We start from the raw sequence: 27,684 nt of genomic DNA, 5'->3' as shown, positions 1-27,684 counted from the left end.
AGCCGCTAAAGTGAACTTTGCAGGGTTACAATTATTGTTAATTGTAACCCTGCAAAAGTATGTTGTAATTGTTGTACAGTACTGGGTTATTACTTAGTGGTTATTATCTACTAATAATAAACTTTCCATGTTATTAAATTTTACAGTTTGGAAACCAGCACTGCGGAATTCTTCGCATACGGTGGTTTTTGTTTTTGGTCTCGATCAATTCTACTGACTCTTGGATACAAAAGTTCAGGACAATTTCGTCTAGCATATTCGAGATCACAGTGATATATCCTTTTCCTATCAAAAAACAGGTGGATAACTTTAAAATAGCACAGGTAATTTACCACCAACAGTTAAATAAATAAATATGTTCCAAGGAATATTAACTTTTAAATAAGACGGCTTCATTCAAATCTCAATTTTAATTAAGAGTTTCAAATTATTATGAAAATAATATATTTTTTATTTGCCACACTTAGTACAGTAGCTTCAAAAATAATTTAAAAAAAAACTTCTGTCATTTGTTTATGCAGTTTAATATAATGAAGAAGAAGAAGAATTATCTATCGCAACTGATTATGCGCCGCCTATATCGATCTTTTATTATGAACACGGCTTACAGCTTACGACTAGACAGAAAATGTAAAAATATTATTTTTATATTTTCATTTACAAAAAATTATTTACATTCCAGAAACGCATTATTTAAATAATGCGTTTCTGAATTTTTTTTTTTTTTACCTGTCGTGGCCTATGAGGTAAGTTAATATGTTAATATGTATGGTTTTTTTTTTCTTTTTTTTTTTTTTTTGTTTATTGTCTATCCAAGCAACTGATTTTGCGCCCCCTATATCGATCTTTTGTTATGAACACGGCTTACAGCTTACGAGTCGACTAGATAGAGCTGACATATAAATGCATGTTTTGTTTGCTTTGCTCTTATGTTTTGGTTTTGAAATATATATAATTGTATTCAAATGTTATTGGAGTCACGATTTATATTTGTTAAATCGGTAAAAATACAGCGATATAAACTTATTTTATACAACTTTTTAATGGTGAGTGACTTTTTGCAGAAAATTTCCCTTGGTTATGTATTTAATGGTACTTTAATTTTAAAGTGTATTATTATTTTTTATGAAGTATATTTTTATTTCTTGCTCTCGGTTTTCTGCAGAATCAAATTTAGTAAGCCCATAAAAAAAAAAAGTTGACTACCACGACCTTAATTTTGGATACAATAACTACGTATTCTTAAATAATCAATTAGGTAATTCTAAATTATTTCGCTTTTTTATAAAAGATTTGAGCTTATGCAACTGTTTCTATTTTTAATGACTGCGTTGAATTTGTCGACACATCGTTGAGCACAATATGCACGATTCCATACATTTTTATGTTGTGTTAGCTAAATGAATTATGAATGAATTTGTTTACATCTTATGAAAACAACTTTTTATGTGTAAGAATCGAGGAATAAAGCGCTCTCCACACTTTACCATAAAAGTGATAACATTTTTACTGATCCTCTTTAGTAGCAGCTTCTCGTGCTTTCTGACCTTTAACGAAATTGTAATCTCGTGTAGGTTTCTAAATATTCAAAGGATTTCAACTTTTAGAGAGGATATCATATTTTATTTCTGCCATTTTAATGAATAATAATAATTTTTTTTTAAAAAAAAGGTTATTAAAGAATTGTGCTTTTGACATTTCTTCGTCTTATTTTATCTGTGTATTGGGATGAAGCCATAATTCTTCATTCCTTAAGTTATCGTTTCGGTTAAGCCAGTTGTGACTTTTTTTTTCTTTCTTTCTTTTTTTTTTTTCCATAAAGGAAAAGCTGTTCAATCTTTGCACAAATTGATGAGTTTCTCACAGCTGACTTCGTCAGACTCGTATCAAGTATGGACCTGATAGGAGACCTGATTACTCCCGTCTATGGCATGGTTGTCGAAGTCATTATTATTCTCTAATGACATACAAATCCATTAATCATAAAACAATAAAAAAAACTGAAATCGATTACAAGTATTTTTTTCCCCTTAAGTTAATTTTGTACTGATTTCACAAAATATCTTACTGTTTTGCGAAAAAAGTACATTCAGACCTGATTCATGAATGATATAAAATTTTCTCTAATAAATTGCACACTTTTTTTTTCTTTTTTTTTTAAGATTGCACACAGATAGTTAAGTTGGTGCATATTAGGATGGGTGGTGTGCTTGGACCACTCTTGTTGATCTTATTAATGATATTGAGGATGATCTGGAGGGAACATTATACGCAGGCAATACAAAAATATCTGAGCAAAATTCGGCTAAAAATATTTGGCTGAACTGCACAAACTGATTCTGTGGGCAAATATTAATGAGTGCCAGTTTAATGTTACTAAGTACAGGCCTTTTGGGTAAAAGACATTGCGAACTGAATATTATATTAATAGGAATTTGTTGGAATAGGATGATGGATCTAGAGATTTCGGGGTAATAGTGGACATTGAATTGCGGTTTAGAGATCAAATTGCCAATGTAACTAAGACATCACATCCGATAAGTGTAAGGTTGAATGGAACACGAACGTTTAGTGATAGTGAAGTTATTCTTCCACTTTACATGGTCTTGATAAGGTTACATCTGGACTACTGTGCTCGGATATAGTCACGTGGATTCCATAGAGATCAGGAAACATCAACAACGGTCCCGCATTGGCTAACCAAATCATACGAAAGAAACATAACATGTTTCTATCCTGCATTATACAGAAGAAATTTTGCAGCTTATCGCAAGTGGAGAAGAGAACCCGAGATCATCTGTGGAGGCTGAGTAAAAGTGTAGTCAAGAAGAATGTGAGGTTCGAATTCTTTTCTGTAGTGAGTGAATGGAATCGGTTACTAGTGGACACTGTGAATGCGTCGTCAGTGAATGTTTTTAAGGAGAGATATGGTGAGAATCAAGGAATTGCACCTTCCACAACCTTCCCTTGATGAGTCCCTGACTCCCGGTGCAATAATAATCTTAATAATAATTATAAATGTTTAAGTTATAATATTAATATTCATTGCAATACATTGTTCACGACTTCGAAATAATCACTGATAATTCTGAGACTGTAATGTTGGTTTAATGTATCTTTCGACATTTATAAATCCTTCTTCATCCTGCAGTATAGATTTGTTGTTATTACAAACCACGATTCCATTCGCGATGTTTAAACTTTTTAATTATAAGAAATAATATATTCCTGTTCATTTGTTCTACGTCTAGATTTTTTTAATCCTTTCACAACTGTAAAGTAAAAGCGCTGGCATTTACAGATCCAGAAAAACTACTCAACCTCTAAGAAATATTTGAACGAATGGAGTTCTCTGACACAGCATTTCGCATCTAAAGAAACATATTTTCCAAATGAAAACGATGCTCGTCGATTAAAAGGGAAAAACTTGATCGTTGCAGCGGTTCATGTAAGTCAAACTACAATCGTGATTTTTTTTTTTTTTTTGTAAACGTCATGCAAGGAAATACTGCATTATAATGTATTTGCAATAGAATGTAATATAATTTTATATATGAAATATAACGTATTATATGTTAATATTTTGTTTAAAATAAAATATAAATATAAACTATCTAAGAAATCTTTCATTCAATAATAATATTAATGATAATGATAATATTACGTCGAATATTTTACTAATTGCTATCACATCATGAGAAGATAATGTAATGTGCGGAATGTGGTATGTATTATGTGGGTGCATGGAATTAATCACAAGGATTATCACTAGCTTCTATGTATACCTTACAGACACCAGAAGAAGCTACTACCATATGAGATTCTACCTGTAATCAAAGTGAGATCCTACATAATACTGAACATTAGTTAAATTAAGGGGATATTAATATTAATAATGTTTATATCGCCGAAATGTAGCCTATTGGCTCTTTATATTTAAGTAACTGAACATTAGTGTTATCTGCCGACTGTATGTAGAATGTGTAAAATTCCATTTAGGAGCACAAAATTCATCAAATCTGCTTCAAATTTTTGAGGCAGACATGCATCAAATAACATTAAGTTTTAGTGAACCGAATTCTACAACAGAGTTGTCAACATCAGCGTTCACTTGACTGCTAGTCTTGTTGGTTAAGGACAAAATTTGGCGTCGTGGAATCCATTGTTTGTTGAGAAGTAGAATGTTGAAATCATATGCTACTGTTCAAATTATCTGTAAATGAAACTTCTAACGATAGAATTTTTTCTATTACAAATAAGTTTAGAAAACGGGCCTTTTCTGAGCCTATAAAGGACAAAACAGCAAATAAATACAGAGATCGCAGTGACTATGTGTCCTTGTGGAAATGGCAGTTGTTTCCCTGGTGCTATGTTACCTGAAGAAAGACCTCTATAGGTTCGATTCTAGCCTCCAAAAAGAGAAACGTTTGTTCCCTAAGCTTTTCTTTGACTGGTTCCCCATTAGTATATCATGAGGAAATGTGGTTTTCCTTCCAGAAAATTAGATTTTAACCCACATGCTAAAAACGACAGCAGAATGTACACTATTACGTATAGTAATGTGGGTGTTAAGGTGTAGGACTAGTATATGGTGGCAGTTTCTGTTGTACTCTCTCTCTCTCTCTCTCTTGCTCTCCGAAAGCCTCGATTCACTGATAGCTTGAGCTCACTATCAGTGAAGGCCGGAGCACTGGCTGCCTATCTGCTTTAAAAAGGTAGGGCAAAAGGAGCTCAGCCTACTTCCTTCGAGGAATAAAAGGTGCTAAAGGATTTTTTAACAACGTTTACTGTACAGAATTATTTATTTAATGATATCATTTCATTTACGGTTCAATTTACGGCAGCAGAACTCGAATAACAAGGCCTGCTGAAAAACAATATTTAGATCAGTTAATGTCTAATTTATTTGCCATAAACTAAAAACCTAATATAATTAGCCTAAGATGTAACTAACGACTCTTAGGTCAATAAAGCGTTAAGCAATAATTATACATCATCATTATTTTCAGTTGGATGGTGTATTTGAGATGCAAACCAAAGATGATGATGATCATGATGCAAAACTCATTCCAACAGGAGGATGCGATTACCAACTTCTTCAGTTGCTTTCAGGGATTCTGCAGTTTACGTAAGTTCCATTTAACTATGCGGATTCGAGTCAATAAAATCTAGTGTAGTAGATGGAAATAAATTCGAAATTTAATTGGTATAAAATTCTATAAAAGTGGTTTGGATTTCGGGATAATCAATGCTATAATGCAGATTAGTATGCTTACGTTGTTCAGCAAAACGCGGTGTGTGTGTGTGTGTGTGTGTTTTCACGGTCATTTTGTAAAATCGGGGTTCATCTAAACAGAGGAAAAAGTCATAAAAATGACAACTACAACATTGGTAATACGGATTATAATTTTACATATAATTTTAAAAGATGACTCCGTCAAATACTTGGGAATCGACTGAATACGCACTTGTAAATATTGATGTTGCAGCACAGACACAAACGATCCAGGTACTATTTACCAACTTCTACAGCATGCCAATCTGTTGCTTCTCAAGTGAATTGTATGGCCATTCTACTTGTGATGAATTCTATGTTTGTATTGGGCTTTTTGTAAACACTAATTAGAATGTATTGTTCACTAACGATCTTTAATAATTACTTAGGGTTTTTGAACTTAAATGCCAACAATATCATAATTAGTGAGAAATCAGAAACAGCTGGGAAACAATTTTAAAAAAACATGTTTATTTTCATTTTAAAAAAGTACAAAATTTGGCTTCTATGACGCAGTGGTTTTGTCACTCTGTCATAGATCGAAAGACCTCCGTTCGTACAGTCTATACAGAAAAGATTCTGTATTAATATGAATTTAATATGAAAGTAATATGATGATCGAATAAGATGTGATGGCTGGATGCAGCTGGGATTTTATTAAAATAATCTTATGGTTACACGTTTGCTACATTGTGAACAATCTTTCACTTATGGAGCTTTGCGTGCTGTATTGTCTCGATCTCGTGCGTTGCTGGTGGAAGATGTCTGCAGTCAATAATGCTTGGCAGGTATCCAACAGCGTCTATCTCAAACTCACTTTATGATTATAGGAAGTTTGCTCAGGATATACATTAATCAGCCTCTTGGCGAGTATGGTTGAATGTAAACATCTTCCACCAGCCACACGCAACTGGTGAAGACAACAACGAGATGATGACAGTTGAATTTAGGTACGAACAATCAGTTAAGTCAACCACGCTCCGCCATAAACTCGACTTACGTTTACGTGTTTTAAAGATAATTATACTAATGTAAGTTTTAATGTTTAAAATTTGGTTTCCTGGAGAATTGTGAAAGATATCTGAGGCTATATTTCACAATATATCTTTTCATATCGTTTTATTTTATTTTTTAAGCTATGCTATAGTGGAAAATAGCTAATGGACATGTTGAAATGAAAGTGTATTATGCGATTCCTTTTTAGATCCTATAAAAAAGAATGCAAGGCCTGTGTAGCTCTTTGGAAGTGGCGCTTGGTCGCCTCGAAGTTAGACTTAAGTTCAAGTCTAGTCACCGACTAGAGGAACTTTTTCTAAGCCTTTCTTTGACCGGTTCCCGAGTTGGTCGATTTCTGGCACAGGCAAGCAGGTTTTTCCTCCTGGAAACTCGGGTTTTTCATACCGTAAACTCAAAAAAATCGACCGTAGTACTCACATTATTTCAGACAGTAACATATCTTGTTAGCGTTAGGTACCAAGAGATGGCAGCACTTGTTTGCCAGCCTCTTCATCGGTAGCTGCTATAATTAGTGATAGACATGGGCCAGCTATCTCTGATTGGCTACCGGTGGAGATTGAACTGCCCATTCAGTCTCCAAAAGCTAGATAGGGTAATAAGGCCTCGCCCACTCCCTATAAGGGAATAAAAGGCGTTAGCTAATTAATTATTAGAATTAAAAAAGAATGCAGCAGACATTCATTTCATTTAAACTTGCCAGGGGCGGGATAAACGGGCCGGTTTGCCTGCTTGCGGGATGAAAAACCCCAGATAAACTAGGGAGAAAACCCTGCTGCCCAAGACCAGCTATCTTGGCTATGACTGAGGATGGTCCTTAAGCTCTTCACATCGTCGACGGGAATCGAACCTAGGACAATCCTTCCCCAGGCATATGGTTGCAAAGCGCAAAGCCACTAGACTAACCGCGCGGACCACTGAGGGTTATTTTAGTGATGTCTTGATAGAAATCACTAAAATAACCCAAAAATACGTAATTTTAAAATGTCACTTAAAATAAGTATGGCAAGCGGATATAAGAGTATTAAATATGCAGTATATATAGGTTTATAAATCAGAAAAAAATAGTCCTTCGAATGAGCAAACATTGGATGAAAGTATATTAACGGAGTAAATGTACACACTTCTCTGTTAATTGCAGGTAGTAACCTCTTCTATATAAGGGGTGTTTATTTGAAATATCTGTAATATGAGCAGCGGTACCCAGATTTTTTTTTCTTTTCAGCAGAAAAGAATTTGTTCCTGTTATTATTAATGTTAGTCCCTTCATTTTTAAAAATAGAGAAGATTGGACATTGCTACTAAGTCTTTTTTTTTTCCATAACGCCAGCCATTGGAATCTAATGGGAGGAATGATATAGTTCCTTCTATCGATTTTTTAAGGAATAAATTCTCTTAGCTACTTTTTGTCTGCGATGATCCCAGAAACAGCCACGCATGAGTTATTGACTACTTTTTTTAATAACTAGGATAATTGGAATGGATTATCCTTGCGGCAACAGAAAAAGTAGCCGATGATCCCTTATTCCAAGCTTGCTGCATTTTTATTTTTTATTTTTTGTGTGCATATAGAAACTATTCCCACATCACCGAAAGCCACCGCTAGGATTAAGATCAGTCCTTCAGGTGAAGTCATCCCCCCCGCTCCCATCCAAGGAACATAATCCTAGCCACCAACAATTTTCAATTTTGCCTTGTTCGAGTTAGTGATGTGATGATGTGAATCCCACCCAAAAGAAAGATTATAAACCTATAGTTCATTTAGTTCAATGGATAAGTTAAAAGTTAGATAATCCGAAATCCTGTGACTCTATGGAGGCCAAACACGTAAGATTGCAAGCCACTTCAGGTGTTGGTTTCACACATGACATGAAATTTATCTACCACCTTAAGAAATTCACAAACATCCACACCCGCGGCGGGATTCGAATGCATAACATGTTGGTTGAAGCAGGTCCGTCGCCAGATTTGATCACACCTGAGGCAAACAATTAAATTTCACCCCTGATGGATTATAAAACAAAAATATAAGAAAATCTCCAATTGCCAATTTGTTTTTATTACAGGAGAAACATTAATGCAAAACGATTACGTAATAATATTAATTAAATGTTTGCTCTACGGGGATATCGCACAATGAAACTGTTTCTAAGCTCTTCTAAATTTAAATTATAAACTACCACCGCCTCTATCGATATAGTTGCTAGACCAACCAATCTTTCTTGGGTTATTGCTGTTCGCAGATGATTTTTAATCAGTTTAACGTGGAATAACTTCTTTCCGCAAGCGACGGCGCCTACCGCAATATGGCTGAACGAGCACCCTTATTAAACCGCGCCATGAGACAGGCTGCCTCTATGCTACACCCTGTCGACGGTACTGGATTGGTACTGTACTGATTGGTATTGTCAACGTACCCAAGAGAAAGATTATAAACCTATAGTTCATTTAGTTCAATGGATAAGTTAAAAGTTAGATAATCCGAAATCCTGTGACCCTATGGAGGCCAAACACGTAAGATTGCAAGCCACTTCAGGTGTTGATTTCACACATGACATGAAATTCATCTACCACCTTAAGAAATTCACAAACATCCACGCCTGCGGCGGGATTCGAATGCATAACATGTTGGTTGAAGCAGGGAAGTCGCCAGATTTGATCACGCCCTGAGGCAAACAATTAAATATCGCCCCTGATGGATTATAAAACAAAAATATAAGAAAATCTCCAATTGGCAATTTGTTTTTTATTATAGGAGCAACATTAATGCAAAACGATTACATAAAAATATTAATTAAATGTTTGCTCTACGGGGATATCGCACAATGAAACTGTTTCTAAGCTCTTCTAAATTTAAAATATAAACTACGACCGCCTCTATCGATATAGTTGCTAGATCAACCAATCTTTCGTGGGTTATTGTTGTTCGCAGATGATTTTTAATCAATTTAAGCGTGGAATAACTTCTTTTCGCAAGCGACGGCGCCTACCGCAATATGGCTGAACGAGCACCCTTATTAAGCCACGCCATGAGACAGGCTGCCTCTATGCTACACCCTGTCAACGGTACTGGATTGGTATTGTCAACGGTACTGACTCGACCAATTAGGCTGGCAAATACAGAATAATCCAGAAATCAGAATAGATTCTGAAACATCCTAAATTCAAAAGGAGACTTCAGTGGATCCCCATTCTAGAGAGTTCAGTGGTCAGCTTCATAACGGACTTACTTATATTGCTCATATGAATCTGGAATGGGGAAGGGGAATCTCTGTGATCCTTCGGATATCGTAAATGCAGATGGACAGTAGCTCTAATACGATACTAAAGAAAGCTGAATTGAGACATCCCCCCCCCCCCGTTGCACTCCTCTTTTGAGACTGATAGCATTGGGGAAAACCTAATTATCAGTCATTTCTGGTTCATTATAGGCTTGTACCCATGCAAATACTCTCCAAGATGTTGAGTGGTATTCAAGTAAGAGACTATCAAAAAGGAGAGAAAATGATCTGTATGCAGCTAGGAAAACCTATGATAAAAAGGTACATTATTGATCCCTCTCTCTCTCTCTCTCTCTCTCTCTCTCTCTCTCTCTTCTCTTTCTCTCTCTCTCTCTCTCTCTTTCCCTTTCTCTCTCTCTCTCTCTCTCTCTCTCTCTCTCTCTCTAGTTGTGATGCAAAATTTTGGATGTTGCAATTTGACCTATAGTTCAAGACTGGAGAGACTTTTCTAAGTTTTTCTTCGACCGGTTCCCGAGTTAGTCGATCTCTGGCACAGGCAAGAGGATATTTTACCCCGGAAACTCGGGTTTATCATCCCGTAAACTCAAGAAAATCTACTATAGAACCCACATTATTTCAGACAGTAGCACATCCTGTTAAGATTAGGTACCAAGAGATGGCAGCATTTGTTTGCCGCTTTCTTTGTCGGTGGCCGCCTATAATTAGTGATAGTCATTGGCCAGCTATCTCTGATTGGCTACCGGTGGAGATTGAACTGCCCACTCAGTGCCCAAAAAGCTAGATAGGATTAAAAGGCTTGCCTACTCCCTATAAGGGAATAAAAGGCGTTAGCACATTATTATTATTATTATTATTATTATTATTATTATTATTATTATTATTATTATTATTAAGAAAATTTATAAATAAACTTATCTAGTACTCACAGAACCCACAAAATCTAGTTGCATGTGAGGCCTAAAATCATAGTTATGCTACTAATGTGAAACATTCATTTTGATAATAAATGTTTATTTAATTAATTTATTTATTATGAATATATAAGGTACAGGAAAGTAGTAGTAATAATAACCCACAGCGATCGTTCATTTAAAAATTACACTCTGTGTATTTTACATATGCTGAATATTTAAAAAAAAAAAACTAATAGCAAGCGAAAGTTATTATTAATATTATTATGGCGTGACACCTCCAAGAAGTGCAAGGACTCTTCACCACTATATACACTCTACGCTAGCTACTAACACAGCGCCATCTAGAAAGAATTCATAAAATAATTAAAATAACTAAATAAAAAAATATTTATATATTTTTTTTAAAGGTAACATTGATCATTTGGTTATTGGAATAACATATTATAATCTTGCTGGTTTTATTTTATATTTTTATATACGTTTTATATACAGACTAATCTGTAACCAGACGATATGCGAAATGCGATGAATTGACTATAAGAGCACATTTGACTTCCACAGTTATTGTCTGCTACTCTAGCATGATCTTTCTCGTGGATTATAAAGGTGTCTCATTTTCTCCTAAGTTTGTTTTAATTATGCATTTAGATCTCATTTACTTACATCATTTTACTTTTCCTTCAAACTAGATACACAGTTGTGTCACCTAAAGATCGTCACTGGGGGTCACGAATAGACAACGGAACGTGGAGTGGACTGATCGGCATGTTAAGCAGAAAGGTAATTTTTTTTAACATTCATTCTAAGCAGTACTCAATTCTACACTGTTAAAGTGTATTTTTTCATGTTACTCTCATTGCCACGAAAGGTAGTAAACCTATATATACCACATTATTAATCGTGAGTGAGTTAAGAATTTTATTTTGTTCTTTTTATTTATCTATTTATTTGTTTTTATTTATTTTACATCACATAACTGTGCTCCGAATACCAAGCATGGAGCTTTTTCAAACCACAAGTAGTTTTGTGTATGCACTGAATAGCTTATTTTGAATTCGAAATATATACTCGTACATGCTTAATAGTAAATCTTTTTTAAAGAGAAATACCGAGTTTTTTGAACACTAAATATAGACTTCTTTTGCATGCTAATGGAATTCTTGTGACACGAGTGTCACTTTTACCCAAGATAGTAGACTAAAGACTAAGTAGGTAATCAAGTCAAAAGAGCTAAATGTATGAAGAATATTGGAAATGGGAGAGGAAGCAAGCGAGCAATAGTTCGATTGCAATGCATAAACCGCATTTTGAGAAGTAACAAAGCTGGTTGTTTGTTTGTTTCGTTATTTAGATTACGCCAAAACAACGAAGGCTATCAGACAATAAAGCTGGGAAACTGTGAGCAAGAAAGTGTCAAAAACAGCTAAGGAAAAAAAAAAAAAAAAGATCTAATAAGACGTAATAAATAATATACAAAAATATGCAGCCGGCTTGGAGTTAATACGGAAATGTCCAAATTGTACGCCTCGTGGTACTGAGAAATTGCTCTTTAAAAAGACAAAGAATTTTCAGTTTTTCTGCTTAGTAATCTAAAATTTCTGAAGAGAATCTATTGAAGTTACTTGCATTTTCTTTTTTTCATTTCCATAGGAAGTTGACATCAGTGTTGATATGATTTCCATCACTGAGCCAAGAAGTCAAGTTGTGGATTTTTCTTACCCGTATTCCTTTGATCCAGTTGTTTTCATCGTACGAAAACCGGCACTCGTATCTAAAAAATATGTTTATTTACGGCCATTTGAGGAAAGAGTGAGTAAGACTTTTTTTTTTAATTTTTTAAATTAATGCAAAAAAATTCATAAAAAAATAATGCTATATTTATGATATTCCACCGCCATAAATACCATATGTTTAGTTATTAAAATACAGGAAGGCGTATTTTAATATAAACCCATTCGATCAGTTATTCTAAATCAGCGTTTCTCAACCTTTCTAAACCCAAAGACCAGTAAAATTCCTAAAGCAATTCTACGGACCACTAAGTTATATAATTTTTTAAAAATGTATATGGGGATTTCCAATATTTACATATACAAAAACATTTACAAATACATATGGAAACATAATTAAGTTGGAAATAAACGATTAAAAGTGTATCATCACTGAACAAAGTTTTAATTTTTATTAAACAATAAAGGTATCAGTTTCCGATTTGCTGGGGACAAATGAATAGATATGTCAGCGCCGTCCAGCTGACATCCCCATTCCTCTTCCCACAGCAACGTTTATATTTTTATGTTATCCCCATTTATCTGCCATACTCATGAAGCTAGCCCCATAACAACTTTTATCTTCACGCACTCTGTGATTCGACCTGCAACATGTGAACTGTTCCATTCGTTAAGTGCGTTGTGAGACGAGGGATAAATGTTGTTCTTATCTTACTCCATTCATCATAATACTGAATAAACTTGACATCCATCATGGATGACATCCCTTGTCCTGTCCAAACCATCCCCTGCATCTACCCAAAAATTTCACTCAAAACATTCCAAAGCCATTAATGCCCCCCCCCCCAGCCACACATACGAATCGCCTTATTTCCCTGAGGAGTTTTCCATGACCAGCAGAAAAATTTAAGATATCCTGTTATGTGAGGTCATTCCCGATATCTATAAACAGCCCAATCCACAAAGTCAGTTGCAAAGTGGTCGGGCGCATTTTCCCGCCAGCGATCGTATGCCGTATATACTGTATGCATGTGATTTGTACTAGTCTGTTATGCTGGCGGTTTTAATTACTGTATATCCGTCCTGTTTTATCTAGAGGCACAACAGTGGTCATCGTAAATCTGGCAGATAATCGTGTAGTGGTTTTATTTATATCTGTCCTGTGTGCTTCTTGTATTCGTTACGTTGTGATGTGTCTTTCTGTACAATCCATGGCCATATGAATGTTGTTGTTGTCTGCATGCGACGGATTCAGTGTGCTCGGCCGCATATTCCCGCAAGCGACCGTACGAAATACGGAACTTCGCTAAAGGACACGGGCAGCTATCATCCTCGCCAGCAAAGCTGAGCCTCCCCATGATGGCACTTTGCGTAACTTTCGTTCCACCCCCAATTTTGTCCGATTTTGGAAATGGATTAATTCCAAAACCAGTAACGAGAATAATCAGAAACTGTAGTCCAAATAAATAATATGATATAATTATGTTACTACTTACTTTTAATGAGATGGTTTACCTTCTTGGCCTTTGCAGAGTTGCTGGATATCTGGCTCAATATTGGTCAACTTCAGTCAAAGATCGGAACACACACTAAGACGATTTCTGTATTTTATTTTTATTTCATTTAGCGATGAAAATCCTTTCTCACAAAGATTGGTTGTAGAAAACTACATGACGATTTTCAGTGCTTCTTCAGTGATTCTGGATCTCTCCTTCTCACTGAAGGAGAGATCCAGAATCGAGCCACACCAAGATCACGGAATTGCATTTTAAGCCCACTGTCACTTGAAAGCTCAATTAACTGTTCTTTTTTCGATAACGAAAGGTCGTTCTTGTGACTGCAAGCCTGAAAGCGATCTTGAAACCACGGAAATTTCTTATAAAAGTTATAAAAATAAATATGTTTCAGAGTTTTGAGGTGGTCACAAACCCTTTCCAGAAACTCCAAATCAATGAAAATATCATTTTCCACTAAAAAAGATTCCGATGTTGGAAAACTTGCAAATTATCTCTTTTACATAACTAATGCACAACACCAGTTTTTTTTTTTTTTCTCTTGAATGCCTTTATTTTGTCGTAGGCATCAAAAACAGTTAAAGAATTTCCCTGAAGGGAGAGATTTAGTTCGTTTAATTTCGAAAAGAAATGTCTGAAAGATAGGATAGTGTTGATAACCATGCTTCGTCAACAACGAGTGATGCAAAATCAGAATTACGTTCATTTACAAACAATAAATCTTCGTGCCTTAATTGAAATGAGTTTGTTAGTACTTTACCCCTGGAAATCCAGCATATTTCAGAATGAAGCAAAAGTTGTATATATTCACTGTCCATTTCATCACAGAATACTGAAAATAACCTGTTATTTAGCGGTCTAGTCTTAATAACATTAAGTAGCTTTACAGCGTTGTATAGCACAATTTTAAATTCTGGTGGCATTCCTTTGGAGGCCAACCTTTCCCTATGTATGAAACAATATACACGATTCATATCCGGAGCCACTTCCTTGACCATAGAAACAACCCCAACTATGCCTCTCCGAACAGAAACCCATGCATTTTTCCCACTGGATTTCTTTGTGTATTATGTAATTATTGAGAGTGTGAGATATTTCTTCTCCAGTTGTTTGGGATGAAAAATCAAAAATAAAAAAAAATAAAAAATCAGCTAACGCCTCTTATTTCCCAATAGGGAGTAGGTGAGGCCTTTATACCTTATCTAGCTTTTGGAGACTGAGCGGGCAGTTCAATCTCCAAGTTCTACAAAACAGAATATCATCATGAATGTTGTTATCGTGCGCATATCTTACATAGCATATTAACTGCGCATCATTTGTAACATCAGTAGTCTCATCTATTTGTAACGCATAATAAGGGCTCTTCTTAACTCTTTCGATTAATGAGATTATACGTCACCTGCCATGTCATTAATTCTGCGACCTACAGTGTCATTGAAATAGGAGTCAAATCAACATCTTTTAGCAACTTGTTGCCAAACATAGTTTTTACCACATCTTTTCTTGCTGAAAATAGCAAATTTTCCCCGATAGAATGAGGTTTCCCTGTTTTCGCTATGCGCAAACTTAAGAGATAGATGCTTCCAGTGCCTTACTATTAATCGAACCCATGGCCAAAACTACCCATGATTTAATGTCGCTAAGCGTTGCTGAAATTGGCTTTTTTTTTTTTTTTTTCAATATGCTTATTTTTCACATTACAATGTTTAGTTTTTAAATGTCAGAGTTTCGTAGGTTTCATGCACTCGTTCGTCAACACTTCATAACACAAAGCACATTGAGGTTTTTGTTCACTTTCATCTCCACACCAAGTAAACCCGAATTCCAAATATGAACTGTTATATTTCCTACTGTATGTTTTCTTTGAACTGCTTGTTTCTTCTACTTTAATAGTATCAGATTTACTCGCCGTTACAACACGTGTATCACAATTAAGGTTAGCATCACCTGTTTCATTTGCTTTTCTTTTCAAATTCCTAGTTCTAAGCCACTTTTCCATTATTAAAAACATTTCCGAAAAATATATAAATAATGGGATTAACTCAGAACACACTTTGTCCATGTATCATTCAGCACTTCTGTAGGTATACTGAGCCTTGGTTGAAGGAGGAAAACCTTCAGTAATAAAAATCAATAAACAACAAGCAATTGGTTGAAATGCGGATGACACATGATCACTTCAAATCTGACAAAACAGCAATGGAAGGCCGAAGCAATAAAACTATTTTGTTGTTCACTTCACCCATCTTTTATTATTCGTCATTCTGCTTCCATAAATTTAGCAGCAGAATGTAGAATAATGACGGGTAAAGTGAACAACAATATAGTTTTAAATGGATAAGAATCCTATCAGAATATCAAGAATAGTGAGGGAGCTTGCTCCACCTTTGCTTCGAATTGCCTTCGCCGATAGTTTTTCGGCATTGAAACTCATAGATCGTAGTTATCGATCTTGAGTTTCACTTACTGGCTATATAACAATATAGGATTCTTATCGTCCATTTAATATCTATTCTATTGCCAGAAAACTAGCCTTTTGGCTTTTTATTTTAATTACAAAATACAAGCGCACCTTTATGGCATTCGTATAGTGAAGGTATGTAAGTTCTTTTAACTAAGCTTTCATATTTTTCGTTACCAGAAAGCTTCAAGAAAATCTTCTAAAGCTGGAGGATTGGTTCTCCAAGTGGAGATTGGAAGTCAACCCCCTGAAAAGCTCAGCGGTTCTTTTCTCAAAAAGGCCAATGTCTCCTGCAGGAGATGTGTTACTATTCAATACTAAAATTCCCTGGCAGAAAGAAACAAATTACCTGGGTGTGATTCTCGACAAAAAGCTATCTTTCAACCAACATATCAAGTCTGCATGTGCAAAAGCATCTAAAGCCATAGCTCAGTCTACCCGCTAATTAATTGAAATAGCAAACTCAGCAACAGAATCAAATTGCAGCTATACCAGATGATGATTCGTCCTATACTCACCTATGCCTCTCCAGCCTGGAGCCACACCTCTAATACTAACATTATTAAGATACAGCGAGTGCAGAACAAGTGCTTGAGAATGATTTTGAACGTCCCGTGGTATGTTAGAAACAGCCAACTCCACAGAGACACAAATATTCCCTATATTCTCTCTTATCTACAATCCTTAGCTTCCAAATTTTTTCTAAAGACGTCCACACATCCCAACGATTTGGTTCAACAAGCTGCAGCATACGAGCCAACGGACATATTCAAATATAGAAGACCAAAAACTATATTAGTCTCCTATAGCGATACATAATCTCCATGCCCATTCAGGGCGAGCAAACTGCTCGTAAATTTTACCCTCACTGTAACCACGACAGATAGCGGGGAATATGAAAAGCATTTTGCTTCACCCTTAAAGAATAAATGTCAATTGTCTTTCATATTTTCCAGGTCTACCTACTCACTGATGAGACCTCAAAAAAGGTTGAAACCGGTCTGGGTAGTGACCTCCCCTCATAATGTAATGACAGTATTACATCTCCTAGGAGCTGTGGTTTACATTATGAGAGAATATCAAGAATAGTGAGGGAGCTTGCTCCACCTTTGCTTCGAATTGCCTTCGCCGATAGTTTTTCGGCATTGAAACTCATAGATCGTAGTTATCGATCTTGAGTTTCACTTACTGGCTATATAACAATATAGGATTCTTATCCATTTAATATCTATTCTATTGCCAGAAAACTAGCCTTTTGGCTTTTTATTTTAATAACAATATAGTTTTATTGCTTCCACCTTTGAACATTCTGACTCTAATTGTTTTTTTAAGTCTCCATTTGATTTCAATACTTTTTATTTACTTATTCTATTTTCATTTGTTTGGATAATTAAAAAATATATTTATTTAATTAATTTAAGTCTGCCTGCAGACCACCTGTCCCATCGTCGTGGACTACAGGTTGAGAAACACTGTTCTAAATGTTTTATAAGTTTGTTTAATCAATTCATCTGCTGTAATAAAGGATTTCACTTTTTTTTTCTTACTTGCCAGGCTTGGATTGGATTGATTCTTTCGCTCATCATTGGAGGATTTGTCTTCTATCTTGTGGGGTGCCTAGTGAATCTGATTTTGCATTATACAGTTCTTCCCGTAACGCCAATTATGTGGTACATGTTCATGTGTTTAGTTGACCAAGGTAAGACATTAGTTCTAGACATTTTAAGGATTATAGTTATATGGATTTTTCGCCCGAAAACTCGGTTTTTCATCACGCATAGAGACAAATCGGCCATGAGAACACACGCAATTTACAGACAGTTTATTAGTGGTGGTGGTGGTGGGCAGTAGATGGTGTTGTGTAGTTTGTGGATTAAGTGGCGGAAATGGAAGTTCTAGAGTAAAGTAGATGCCCTTTCTGGATGGGTCTTTGGACTTTTTGAAGGTGTCACGTAATAATAATAATTTCATCTTCGACATAATAATGTAAAAGTACTATTTTAAGAGATATATTCACCTATAGTGGCGAATAAAATCCAATTCGAGTAAAACCTATTTAAATTGTTGGTGAGAGATCATCAAAGTTGATAAATTAACCTTCCATCTACTAATGCAGTGTTTCTCAAAGTGTGGTACGCGTACCCTCGGGGGTATGCGAAAGGTCGTTAGTGGGGGTAGGTGGAAATTTTCGGCTATGCACAATTAAAGGAGTCATTATATTTTTCAACAAACAGTGCAATTAGAGACAACCGGGATAAAACGGCGCTAACTAATGAATCACATCCCCCTCTCCAACCGAAACTGCTGTATAGACCAAGCAAAACCATATGTTGCCGGTGGAACATATGGTTTTGCTTGACACCATCCCCGTCATTGACGTGTTAAAACTAAGAAACATATAGTGAATGTGTTTCAGATATTATGGAATTCGGATGAAGGAAATTATTCTTTGTCTATGGTTCGCGCGATCTTTTGTTAATACCGCACCAATCATATGCAGTTCTTCGCTGCTCTACGTATCTCAAGTCTTGTAAATTACTGGTAATTTTTGCTTGAAATAATGGGAAAGAAGATGACGCTATTTGGGTAGATGACTTTGACGATACACACAAAGAAACTGTTCTCGATGCTAAAAGTAGTGATAGCGAATAGGAGCTTCTTGGTAAGTCACATCATTTTCAGTTTTTTCTGAAAATTTTAGTTTCCGAAAATTCCCGCACGTATCTCACAACACGATTTTTTAACTTTAATTTTGGGAAAAAAGTTAGAGTTATATTAGTAAATACAGTATTTTTTTTAGCTTTCAAATTCTTACGTATGGATCATTGGTTAAAAATTGGATTTATAAAACCCCAAAAAGAGAGCAATATAGCAAATACAAGTAGCTCTAAGCAACAAGAAAACGCTGATATTGCATCTGGATCAAATGAAATTGATAGGAGTGTGTCGTCTGACATCTCTAAAGAACCAAAATTTAAAAATAAATCATATTTTTTGTTTACATGAACATATAAATTCAAATAAAATAGATATTTAAATTTAATGAATATTTTAAATTAATTTATTAATTTTAGTTAATTAGTTTTTAATTAATTTATTTATTTTAATTAATTTATTTATTTATTTTTAATTAATTAATTAGGGGATCCTTGGTAATAATGAAAATTTAAGAAGGGGTACGTGGATATCTGAAGTTTGAGAAACACTGTACTAATGTATCTGTAACTATTTTTAAAAAAATATCATCAAGGAATAGATTGTTAGTCAAAAAGTGAAGGGGACATTATTGTTTGTAAGAGGGGTGGAAACGCATCATAAAATGAAAACTTGGAGGGTAATTAAACAGCTGAAGCCATGTGACTGAAATATGAAATACATTTATGAAATATGATTTTTACGTATAACATTTATTTAATAAGATAAACATGAATATTTATAAAGTAATATATTAAAAAAATTGTATTTGGTAAATGTCTATTTTTCTTAAAATTTATAAGTTTATAAATTTAAATATATGAATATTATATATTTTATAGTATTCATATATAAATTTTATAAATATTAAATACAAAACAAATCGGAAAGTAACATTAAAAACTTCAACTTAGCTAAACAGAAATCTGAAACTGTGAAAGCACTAAAATAAGAATAACATGAAATTGAAATAATTTTTTTTAACATTTTATTATTTCTCAGATAAATTACATACATTATATGAACATAATTATGCATAACAAATACTTTCTCGTACATAAAGTTTTTTTAAATAATAATAAAAACAATAACTGTTTACAACGTATATTATTATAATATTCATAATGATGATTATTACAGATGTCTCTTTGCAATTTTAAACTCTATATGTACAATATCAATGGATATAATCACTCTGTATTGCATACTTTTGTTACGGTTATTACATACATTTGTTTACATGTGATACGTACATTACATGCATTTGGATACATCTTGGATGAGAACTAATTTCTCTGCATTCATCCTCGAAGCTTATATGTAAGCTTATCTGAGGATGACACCTGTTGGTTATTATTTATTGTTTTTTTGCTATGTTGGAAAGCTACGAAAGCTACGATTGAGAAATTCGCGCGCGCACGCACGCACGCACGCACACGCACGCACGCACGCGCACACACACACGCACGCGCGCGCGCACACACACACACACACACACACACACACACACACACACACACACACACACAGTAACTTGGAATGTATTGATGCATCACTGAACTGGAAGCCTGAACGAATATATTGTGTTTCATTAAGTTTGTATGGTATTTTGGGTGCGTGTTTCTTGTTCATAGTATGTCTTTAGAGCTCTTTTCAGGCTATTGTAGTTTGTAAGGTTTCTGTATTCAAAAGGTAATTTGTTTATCATGTCTGGGATGTAGAAGTTTCGCGTGGCCTTTCCGTAGTGATTATTGTATTTATATGTGATATAATTAGTTGTCTGAGGTCTTGTTATACGGTATGTATTTCTGACTGTCCTGTAGTTGGCATCGAAATAATGTTTTAGCAAAGCTGCATAGTGACATAAATGTTTTGCTGTCAGTAATTTGTGTTCTGACATTCCAATGTATATAATGTCGTTATTTTCTCTTTGTTCCCAAAAGATCAGTTTTATCATTTTGTACTGTATTGGTGTTTTTAGGTGTATAGGAACTATGTCTTTTAACCTGTAGAGTTTGCCACTTATTGTTCAGAGTTTGTTGTGTAGATGATTCATGCAGCTATTCCAGTTCATATCTGCATCGAAGTAAATTCCAAGGTATCATATTGTTTCAACCTGAGTGATTGTAGTAGTTTTGCTGTTCTGTGTGTTTTTTATGTTGAAAAGTGGATGTTGGATGGTTATATATTTGTTATCAACTGGTCGAGTCAGTGGATTTCTGAATATCGTTAATTTTGTCTTTTCTGAGTTTAGGTGTATGGAGTTTTTCGTGAGCTAGTCTATGATCAGATTTATGTCATGTTGCATATTTGTTTGGGCTATGCTTGCGTTATTATGGATGGATATTATGTTGTATCGTCTGCTTATTGGAATATCTTACCTTTGAGTGGTAGCTGATTAATATCGTGCGTGTAAATGTTGAATAGAGTTGGGAAGAGTACAGCTCCCTGTGGTACTCCACAGGTTACTGGTAGCTCTCTGCTTCGGTTTAACCCGATACGTGTGATATGCTTTCTATTTTGAAGGTAGTTTGTAAACCACCTACCTGTGAAGAGGCCCGTTTATTCCAACATGCCTCAGCTTTTCTAACAAGGTTTGATGTGTGAGTGTATCGAATGCTTTAGTTAGATCAATAAAGACTACCATGGCAATTTTGTTTTTGTCTAAGGCGGTATTAATTACGCCTGTAAAGTCTTCCAAGAGAGATGTTGTTCCCTTATTTTTCTGAAAACCATATTGTGTTTTGGGGATAATATGAAAGGTCTCTGTGTATGCTGTGAGTTTCTTCAGTATGATCCGCTCCATAATATGATTGATAATTGGTAATATTGTTATGGGTCTGTAATTGCTGATTAAATTTCTTTTTCCATGTTTGTATATGGATGTGATTATGGCGGTCTTTAGCATACTTATTTGTCCTGTTTTAAATATTTTATTTATTAATTTTAGTAGGATAAGACTTAAACTACTTGCATGTTGCTTTATATCTTTAGGTCTTATACCATCAATTCCTGGGCCTTTGTTTGGTTTGATTTGATGTATTGCAGAGAAAAGTTTTGTTTCTTTTATGGTTGGGAACCATAATGTCTGTTTTGATTGTGGTCCAAGTAGATTGTCACGTTTTGTGATTGGGGGAATATTTCTGTGCAGTTCATGGATAGAGTCTGCAAAGTATTGGTTAAAGTCATTTGCTAGTTGTTGGATAGGTTTTGCGTCTTATGGTTTCGGAGGCGGTGGTGTTGGGAATAAAATCTAGCATCTCATTGATCAGATGCCAGGTTTGTTTCATGTTGTTCTGTGCAGAGTTTAGTTGTCTGTAGTAGCTTCTTTTTGCATTTCTGATTTGTGTTGTAAGGCGATTCCTTGTTATCTTATATTCAGTTTTTAAAGCTGTGTTATTTGGATATCGCTTTAATTCTTTCCATAAAGCGTCCTTTCTGTGTATTTCTAGGATTAAGTTTTGTGTTATCCAAGGATTTTGTGTTGTTTTTGAACGAATTCTGACTTTCTTTGTAGTTTTCTTATATATTTCCTCCAGTGTGAGTTTAATGTTGTTGTATAAGATATCTGCTGAATCTGATGCCGGGTGTTCCCAGTCTGTTTTTTCTTATTTCGTGGTTGACTATTTCTTCGTCTATTATTGTTTTCTGTCGCTTTTCTTCTGTGGGACATTGCATGGATATTGTCTTGGTTGCAGGTTTAGAGCGGTGAAGTAATGGTCTGCTACTTTACACTTTATGACTGATGCAGTGTAACTGTTTGGCGGTGCTCTGACGTTTATATGAGCTAGACAGGAGGCAGTAATAGTATTTCCGAATATTTCTTCTCTAGTACATGGTGGTGTTGTTGGTATTAGATTATACATGGATAGCGTGTCTGGGTATTGTACACTGTTGTTCAGGTTTTCGCTTGCAATATTTATGTTTATGTCGCCAATTATCATTAAGTATTCGGTTGAGCATATTTCTTGTCGTGAAAGCCAGTAATTGAGTTCGTGCAAGAATTTTATCATGTTTAGGTTTGGTGGCCTGTAAATAGCATTTAGTGTTATGGGATGCTGTCTATTGGTGGTATTAGTGATTTCGAGGCAAAGGGTTTCAGCATGCTCAAAACTGATAAGCCTTTTTCTTTTGCTATTAATTTTTGTTTGATAATTATTAATATTCCATCCCCTCTTTTTGTTTGGCGGCATGATCTATGTTGTTGGAAGCCTAGAATTGGAAAGCAGTCGCTTCGTCATTAGTTATGGATACTTCTGTTAGAATCAATATATCAATAATATCAGTGTAATTCCTCAGATAAGCCGGTAACAATAACCAATGTTTTCGGATGCTTCTGTTGTTAATATGCAAGATTGGGAGACCTCTCGCTTGTACTGTGTGTTGTTTCCATGCATCAAGCGATTCGAAAGTGCAATTACTGATGTATTCTGGTGTACTTACATCTATCTGTTGGTTCAGATTCATTTTTGTTGTGTTGAGATCTTCTTATTGAACTAAGTTGGAGTCTTTTGTTTCACTCTGCAACCTATCTATATCTTCCGAGCTTTTTATTTGTATAGATTTTGAAGTCTGTGACTTTCTCAAGAATATTTTGCCATCTTTGATCCATAAAAATTGATACTTTTTTTGTTTTTTCTTTCTTGCTTGGTTCAAAAGATTCTGATTGAAAGGTGTTAAATACTCAGAGAGAAAGATTGGCGTATTGTCTTGCGATGCATTTAAATCCGTGACTACTGTTTTTTTCAGTCTGCTGGTTTTTTTGAGATTGTCTCTTGTAGCCTTGCTTGTCAGATGGATTATTACTGGTGCGGGTTGTGGCAAGTTTTGATTTTTGTTCTTCCTGGGAATCCGATTTATGGTCTCAATATCATTATGCTGTAGGGAGGATGTCAATTGCATGGCCTAACTTTAAAACTACGTCTCTGAGATTTTCTGTGGATTCAGTTTCTGGAAGACCTTTTATGACAAGGTCTTCTTTATGTTGTTGTTAGTTTAAAACTTCGTATTGCAGTTTCAGGGAATTAAATTCTTGACGGAGTTCCGATGTGTCTTTTATCAATTTGTGCTACCTGTCAGTTAGTGCATTAATGCTGGTTTTAATGTCTTTTACCGTTTGTAAGACTTCTTCGACTTTTGAATTATTAAATTATCAAACTCTTCATATTCGCTAATTTTTTTGTTATTTGTTTATTCTGTTTATCAAATAGTTCTTGGACAAGATCTACCAAGCTGGCTTTTATATTTTCTAAACCTTTTTCTAGTAATAAATTTACGGAACTCAAATTATAAGACTCACCGGTATTTTTTTGTCTGTTCAGTTCATCGCCCGATTCTGCCTCTGGCGTAATCAGTTGCATCGTGGGTGGCGGCGTTTCTTTGTTCTCTCTGCAGTATAGGCATTTCCATTCCTCTCGCATAGCATTGGATTTGCGGTGCCATGTCGTTTCTAAGAATCCGGAACATATAAAGTGAAGATTCCTAAGGCATTTGCTGCAGGTTATATGACTTCCGTCGGACGATAATTCCTTCAGGCACTTGTTGCATTTCATGACTCACCTTTCATCCCTTGGACAACTGTAAAGATGGCGACGTCCGTTGTTCTATGCTCGTTAGTGACTACGGTGAACTCTGCTCAATTTTCAGCACACTCAAAATTTGGGTTTCATTTGGCCGCTTTCGATGAATTATATATCACTGTCTTCAGCGTGACAAGAAGAGTTACTTTGTGACACTTTTAAATTAACAACAGGAGTTTGAACCACATTAAAGTATAAAAACTGGACCAGCGATACAACCTTGCAACCGTTCGTATGCCTACACAGCGCCCTCTAATAATAGTAATAATAATAATAATAAACATATAATCAGAAATGACATTACTTCTGATTGTCAAACATGGAAAGTCCTAAGTGAACTTTATCTTTGTAAGTGTAAGTGTAACTCCGTATTTATTTTCTAACTTATTTTCTTCAAGTTGTTCATTTTTGTTTGTTTGTTATTTTCACAAAAAGGAGGAAGGCTGTCCTATTGGAAATCCGGCCCCATGAGGATTCTATTTGGTTCCTGGAGTCTCTTTGCCATGGTCTTTACCTGTAGTTACAGTGGATCGATCTTGTCTTACATTTTAATCCCCGAAGTACATCCAGCAGTGGATACGTTCTACAAACTGCATCGTGCCGTCTCTGAAGGAAGCTACACTTGTGGAACATTCGTGGGAACCAGCATATATTCAGATTTGAGTGTAATAGTTTCTTTTCATTTCATTGTTAATACTTCTTGATGACACAGAAAAGCTGAATCGTTCATAAAAAAAGTCATTATTTTTATTTTATATTTTTTTCCCCCACAGGAAGCGGCTCATGGTCTTTCCCACGCACTTGGCCAATCGATGCTGAAAGACAAAAGTAATAACGTCATATCCAGAAGAAATACCGCTGTGTCACGTATCCTAGAAAGTCGTTATGCCTTTATTTACGAGACATTTCCTGCGCAATTGCTGATCAGCATCTCAGGGCTAAGAGAAGAGCTTGTATTTTCCAAGGATTCGTTCGATACATCTATGATAAGTGTTGCATTCCAAAAAGAATCGCCATTGAAGAAACCATTTGACAGAATGTGAGTTGTTGTTTTTTTCTTTTTTCGATAAATAACATCAATGAATCAAAAAGCTAAAATATTTCTAGTTTGTCTGCTCTTAAAAAAAAATCAAACATTCTGAACAACAAAGGGGTTTACTATAACAATGTGAATGATTCATGTTTTTTTTTATTGTTGTTTCTCCCGCCCACGAAAGGTTATTTCTAAACTTATAGTAATTTTCGTACCGTGGGTAGGCTACGAATTTTTCTAATTTTTTTAATTTTTTACATAGTCCGGAGACCCTACTCTATAGACCAAACATGGAACTTTTTCAAGCGACTTGAGCCCTCCAATAAGCGGAGAGATAGTTTCACACCAGGAGATGAAACTATCTCCCACCTAAAGATAATCACAAAATAAACGCATTTTTACGAGATGGGTTCGAGCATAGCGAGATTCTTCGTTCGATGTTTTGTGTAGAAGTTTATATATATATATGTGTGTGTGTGTGTGTGTGTGTGTGTGTGTGTGGCTCCCGCTCACAAAAGGTTTTTGTAAACCCATAGTACATTCATATTGTGGGGGAATTACGATTTTTTTTTATTAATATCCTATATTTTTGTATTTTTAACATAGTGCGAAAACCATACTCAAGAGGCCAAACATGGAACTTTGCCAAGCTACTTCAAGCCTCCAATAATCGGTCGGCAATCTCACACCGAGTGATGAGATTCATCTTCCATCTAATGACAATCATAAACATCCATACTATGGCTGGATTCGAACCGCAGCCTGTTGGTTGGAGAACAGATGAATTAAACACTCAGCAACCAGGCCGGTAATCTTGCGTTTCATTGTAATTTTATAAATGTAAGTGAAACATATTATAATTTAAATAAAAGATAAATTTTCATCTATTTTAATAATGTAATATAATGTTTTTATGCATTCTACAAAATCAATAGGGTTTTTGTTGTTTTTTTCCCCTAAACGTAGTTGAAGTCAGCAATTTCAGTCTATGGTTGCGTCTCTTAACCTGTAAACTTGCATAATAAATTCACACTACCTGTTCCTGTCCAGGAACCTACATGATACCTTCAAGGAGTAATATCTTGTGTAATATCTTACACAAAATAAATTCGTACTGAAACGGAATATTAGCGCCTATTTTAAATCTCACAGCCAACTCAGTGAAACTAAAATAGTTTATTTTCTATTTTTGGCAGTATCAAAAGAATTCCCCAGAGTGGTATCATGAAAAAATTTGTCCATGATGAGATATTCAAGTCACAACTGGAACATAAGAAAATGATTCGATCTGCCACAGATGATAGACGTCCACGATCCTTAACTGTTCAAGACATTGAAGGTGCCCTGTGGTTCTTGGTGTTTGGATATTTTGCAGCCATTGTTGTTTTATTTTTAGAAATAGGAACGATGAATTTCAATAGATGGGTTACTCAGAAGTGTGTTTGCATTGATAAAAAGACCACTAGAAGATGACTTGAATTCTTGTGGATGTATCATTAGACTAAAACTTAAAACTTTGTAAATATCGAGATATTTTGTGCTTAAAATATTGTTGATGTTAGCCAATGAATGTAAACATTTTGGAAAGATTTGAATGGAAAAGTTATTAACCATATTCAGTGGAATCTGAGATGTAAAAAAAAAATTCAAAATTTTACCCAATTTTCTTGAAACATTCTCAAGTTTTTATTTTTAAACTTATACTATGTTCTTAGATATTGACTTTTTATAGTAAATAAAACTGTTCATTTATGCTCAAGTCAGAGAACCAGAGACATTAAAAAATATTATTATGTGGTTTGTCTTTTTGTTCTTTTCCTAAAGATGTTAGAAAAATCATCCTTAGCGCTGTCACGATGATCTCATAACATTTACCCTGCGAGTGGGAAGACCTAGGTTTAAATCCCTTTTAGGATGCAAGAAATCTTTATTAGTGCTAAAGGAGAATTTATCCAATTCTCTTACATGGAGATTGTTTAGTTTTTCATCCATCAAAATAGGAAAAATAGCCGATTTATGAGAGAATAATCGTATTCCTTATTGGGGCACTTTGACAATCTCATTTTGGCTCTCGGTTTTGAGCATTGGCTTCATATATATCTTTGTTCACCGAATTGCATAAAAATTCATCATACAGTGTTTGAGTTATCGCGATTTTTCTTTTTGTTCCTTAATTGATGAAAATCAGGGTAGAATATCATAGTTGCACTGGATCGGAGTCATAAACT

The 27,684-nt window shown here is 34.9% G+C and overlaps 1 protein-coding gene across 1 annotated transcript; it reads left to right on the top strand.

Annotated features, from left to right (window-relative positions):
- The first annotated feature begins 898 nt into the window (after positions 1-898).
- On the top strand, positions 899-25,255 carry LOC150099513 (uncharacterized). The gene is made up of 5 exons (XM_090403449.1): positions 899-1,046; positions 5,010-5,128; positions 11,135-11,225; positions 17,705-17,849; positions 25,197-25,255. Exons 1-5 carry the CDS (start codon positions 966-968, stop codon positions 25,253-25,255), a joined length of 495 nt encoding a protein of 164 aa, XP_090259575.1. The 5' UTR covers positions 899-965.
- The last annotated feature ends 2,429 nt before the right edge of the window (positions 25,256-27,684 follow it).

The sequence above is a fragment of the Typopeltis vanoorti genome, chromosome 14 (assembly GCF_054136105.1).
Source record: "Typopeltis vanoorti isolate ZY-2024b chromosome 14, IOZ_Tvanoo_1.0, whole genome shotgun sequence".
In the NCBI taxonomy this organism is placed as follows: domain Eukaryota; kingdom Metazoa; phylum Arthropoda; class Arachnida; order Uropygi; family Thelyphonidae; genus Typopeltis; species Typopeltis vanoorti.
The sequence above is the reverse complement of the archived record's forward strand: the minus strand, read 5'-3'. Positions and strand labels throughout refer to the sequence as shown.

Excerpts from the sequence above, each read along its gene's own strand:
- LOC150099513 (XM_090403449.1), top strand. The coding sequence starts at position 966 with ATGTTATTGGAGTCACGATTTATATTTGTTAAATCGGTAAAAATACAG. Across the intron at positions 5,129-11,134 it reads TCAGGGATTCTGCAGTTTAC|ATACACAGTTGTGTCACCTA; the intron begins GTAAGTTCCATT and ends CCTTCAAACTAG. Across the intron at positions 11,226-17,704 it reads TCGGCATGTTAAGCAGAAAG|GCTTGGATTGGATTGATTCT; the intron begins GTAATTTTTTTT and ends CTTACTTGCCAG.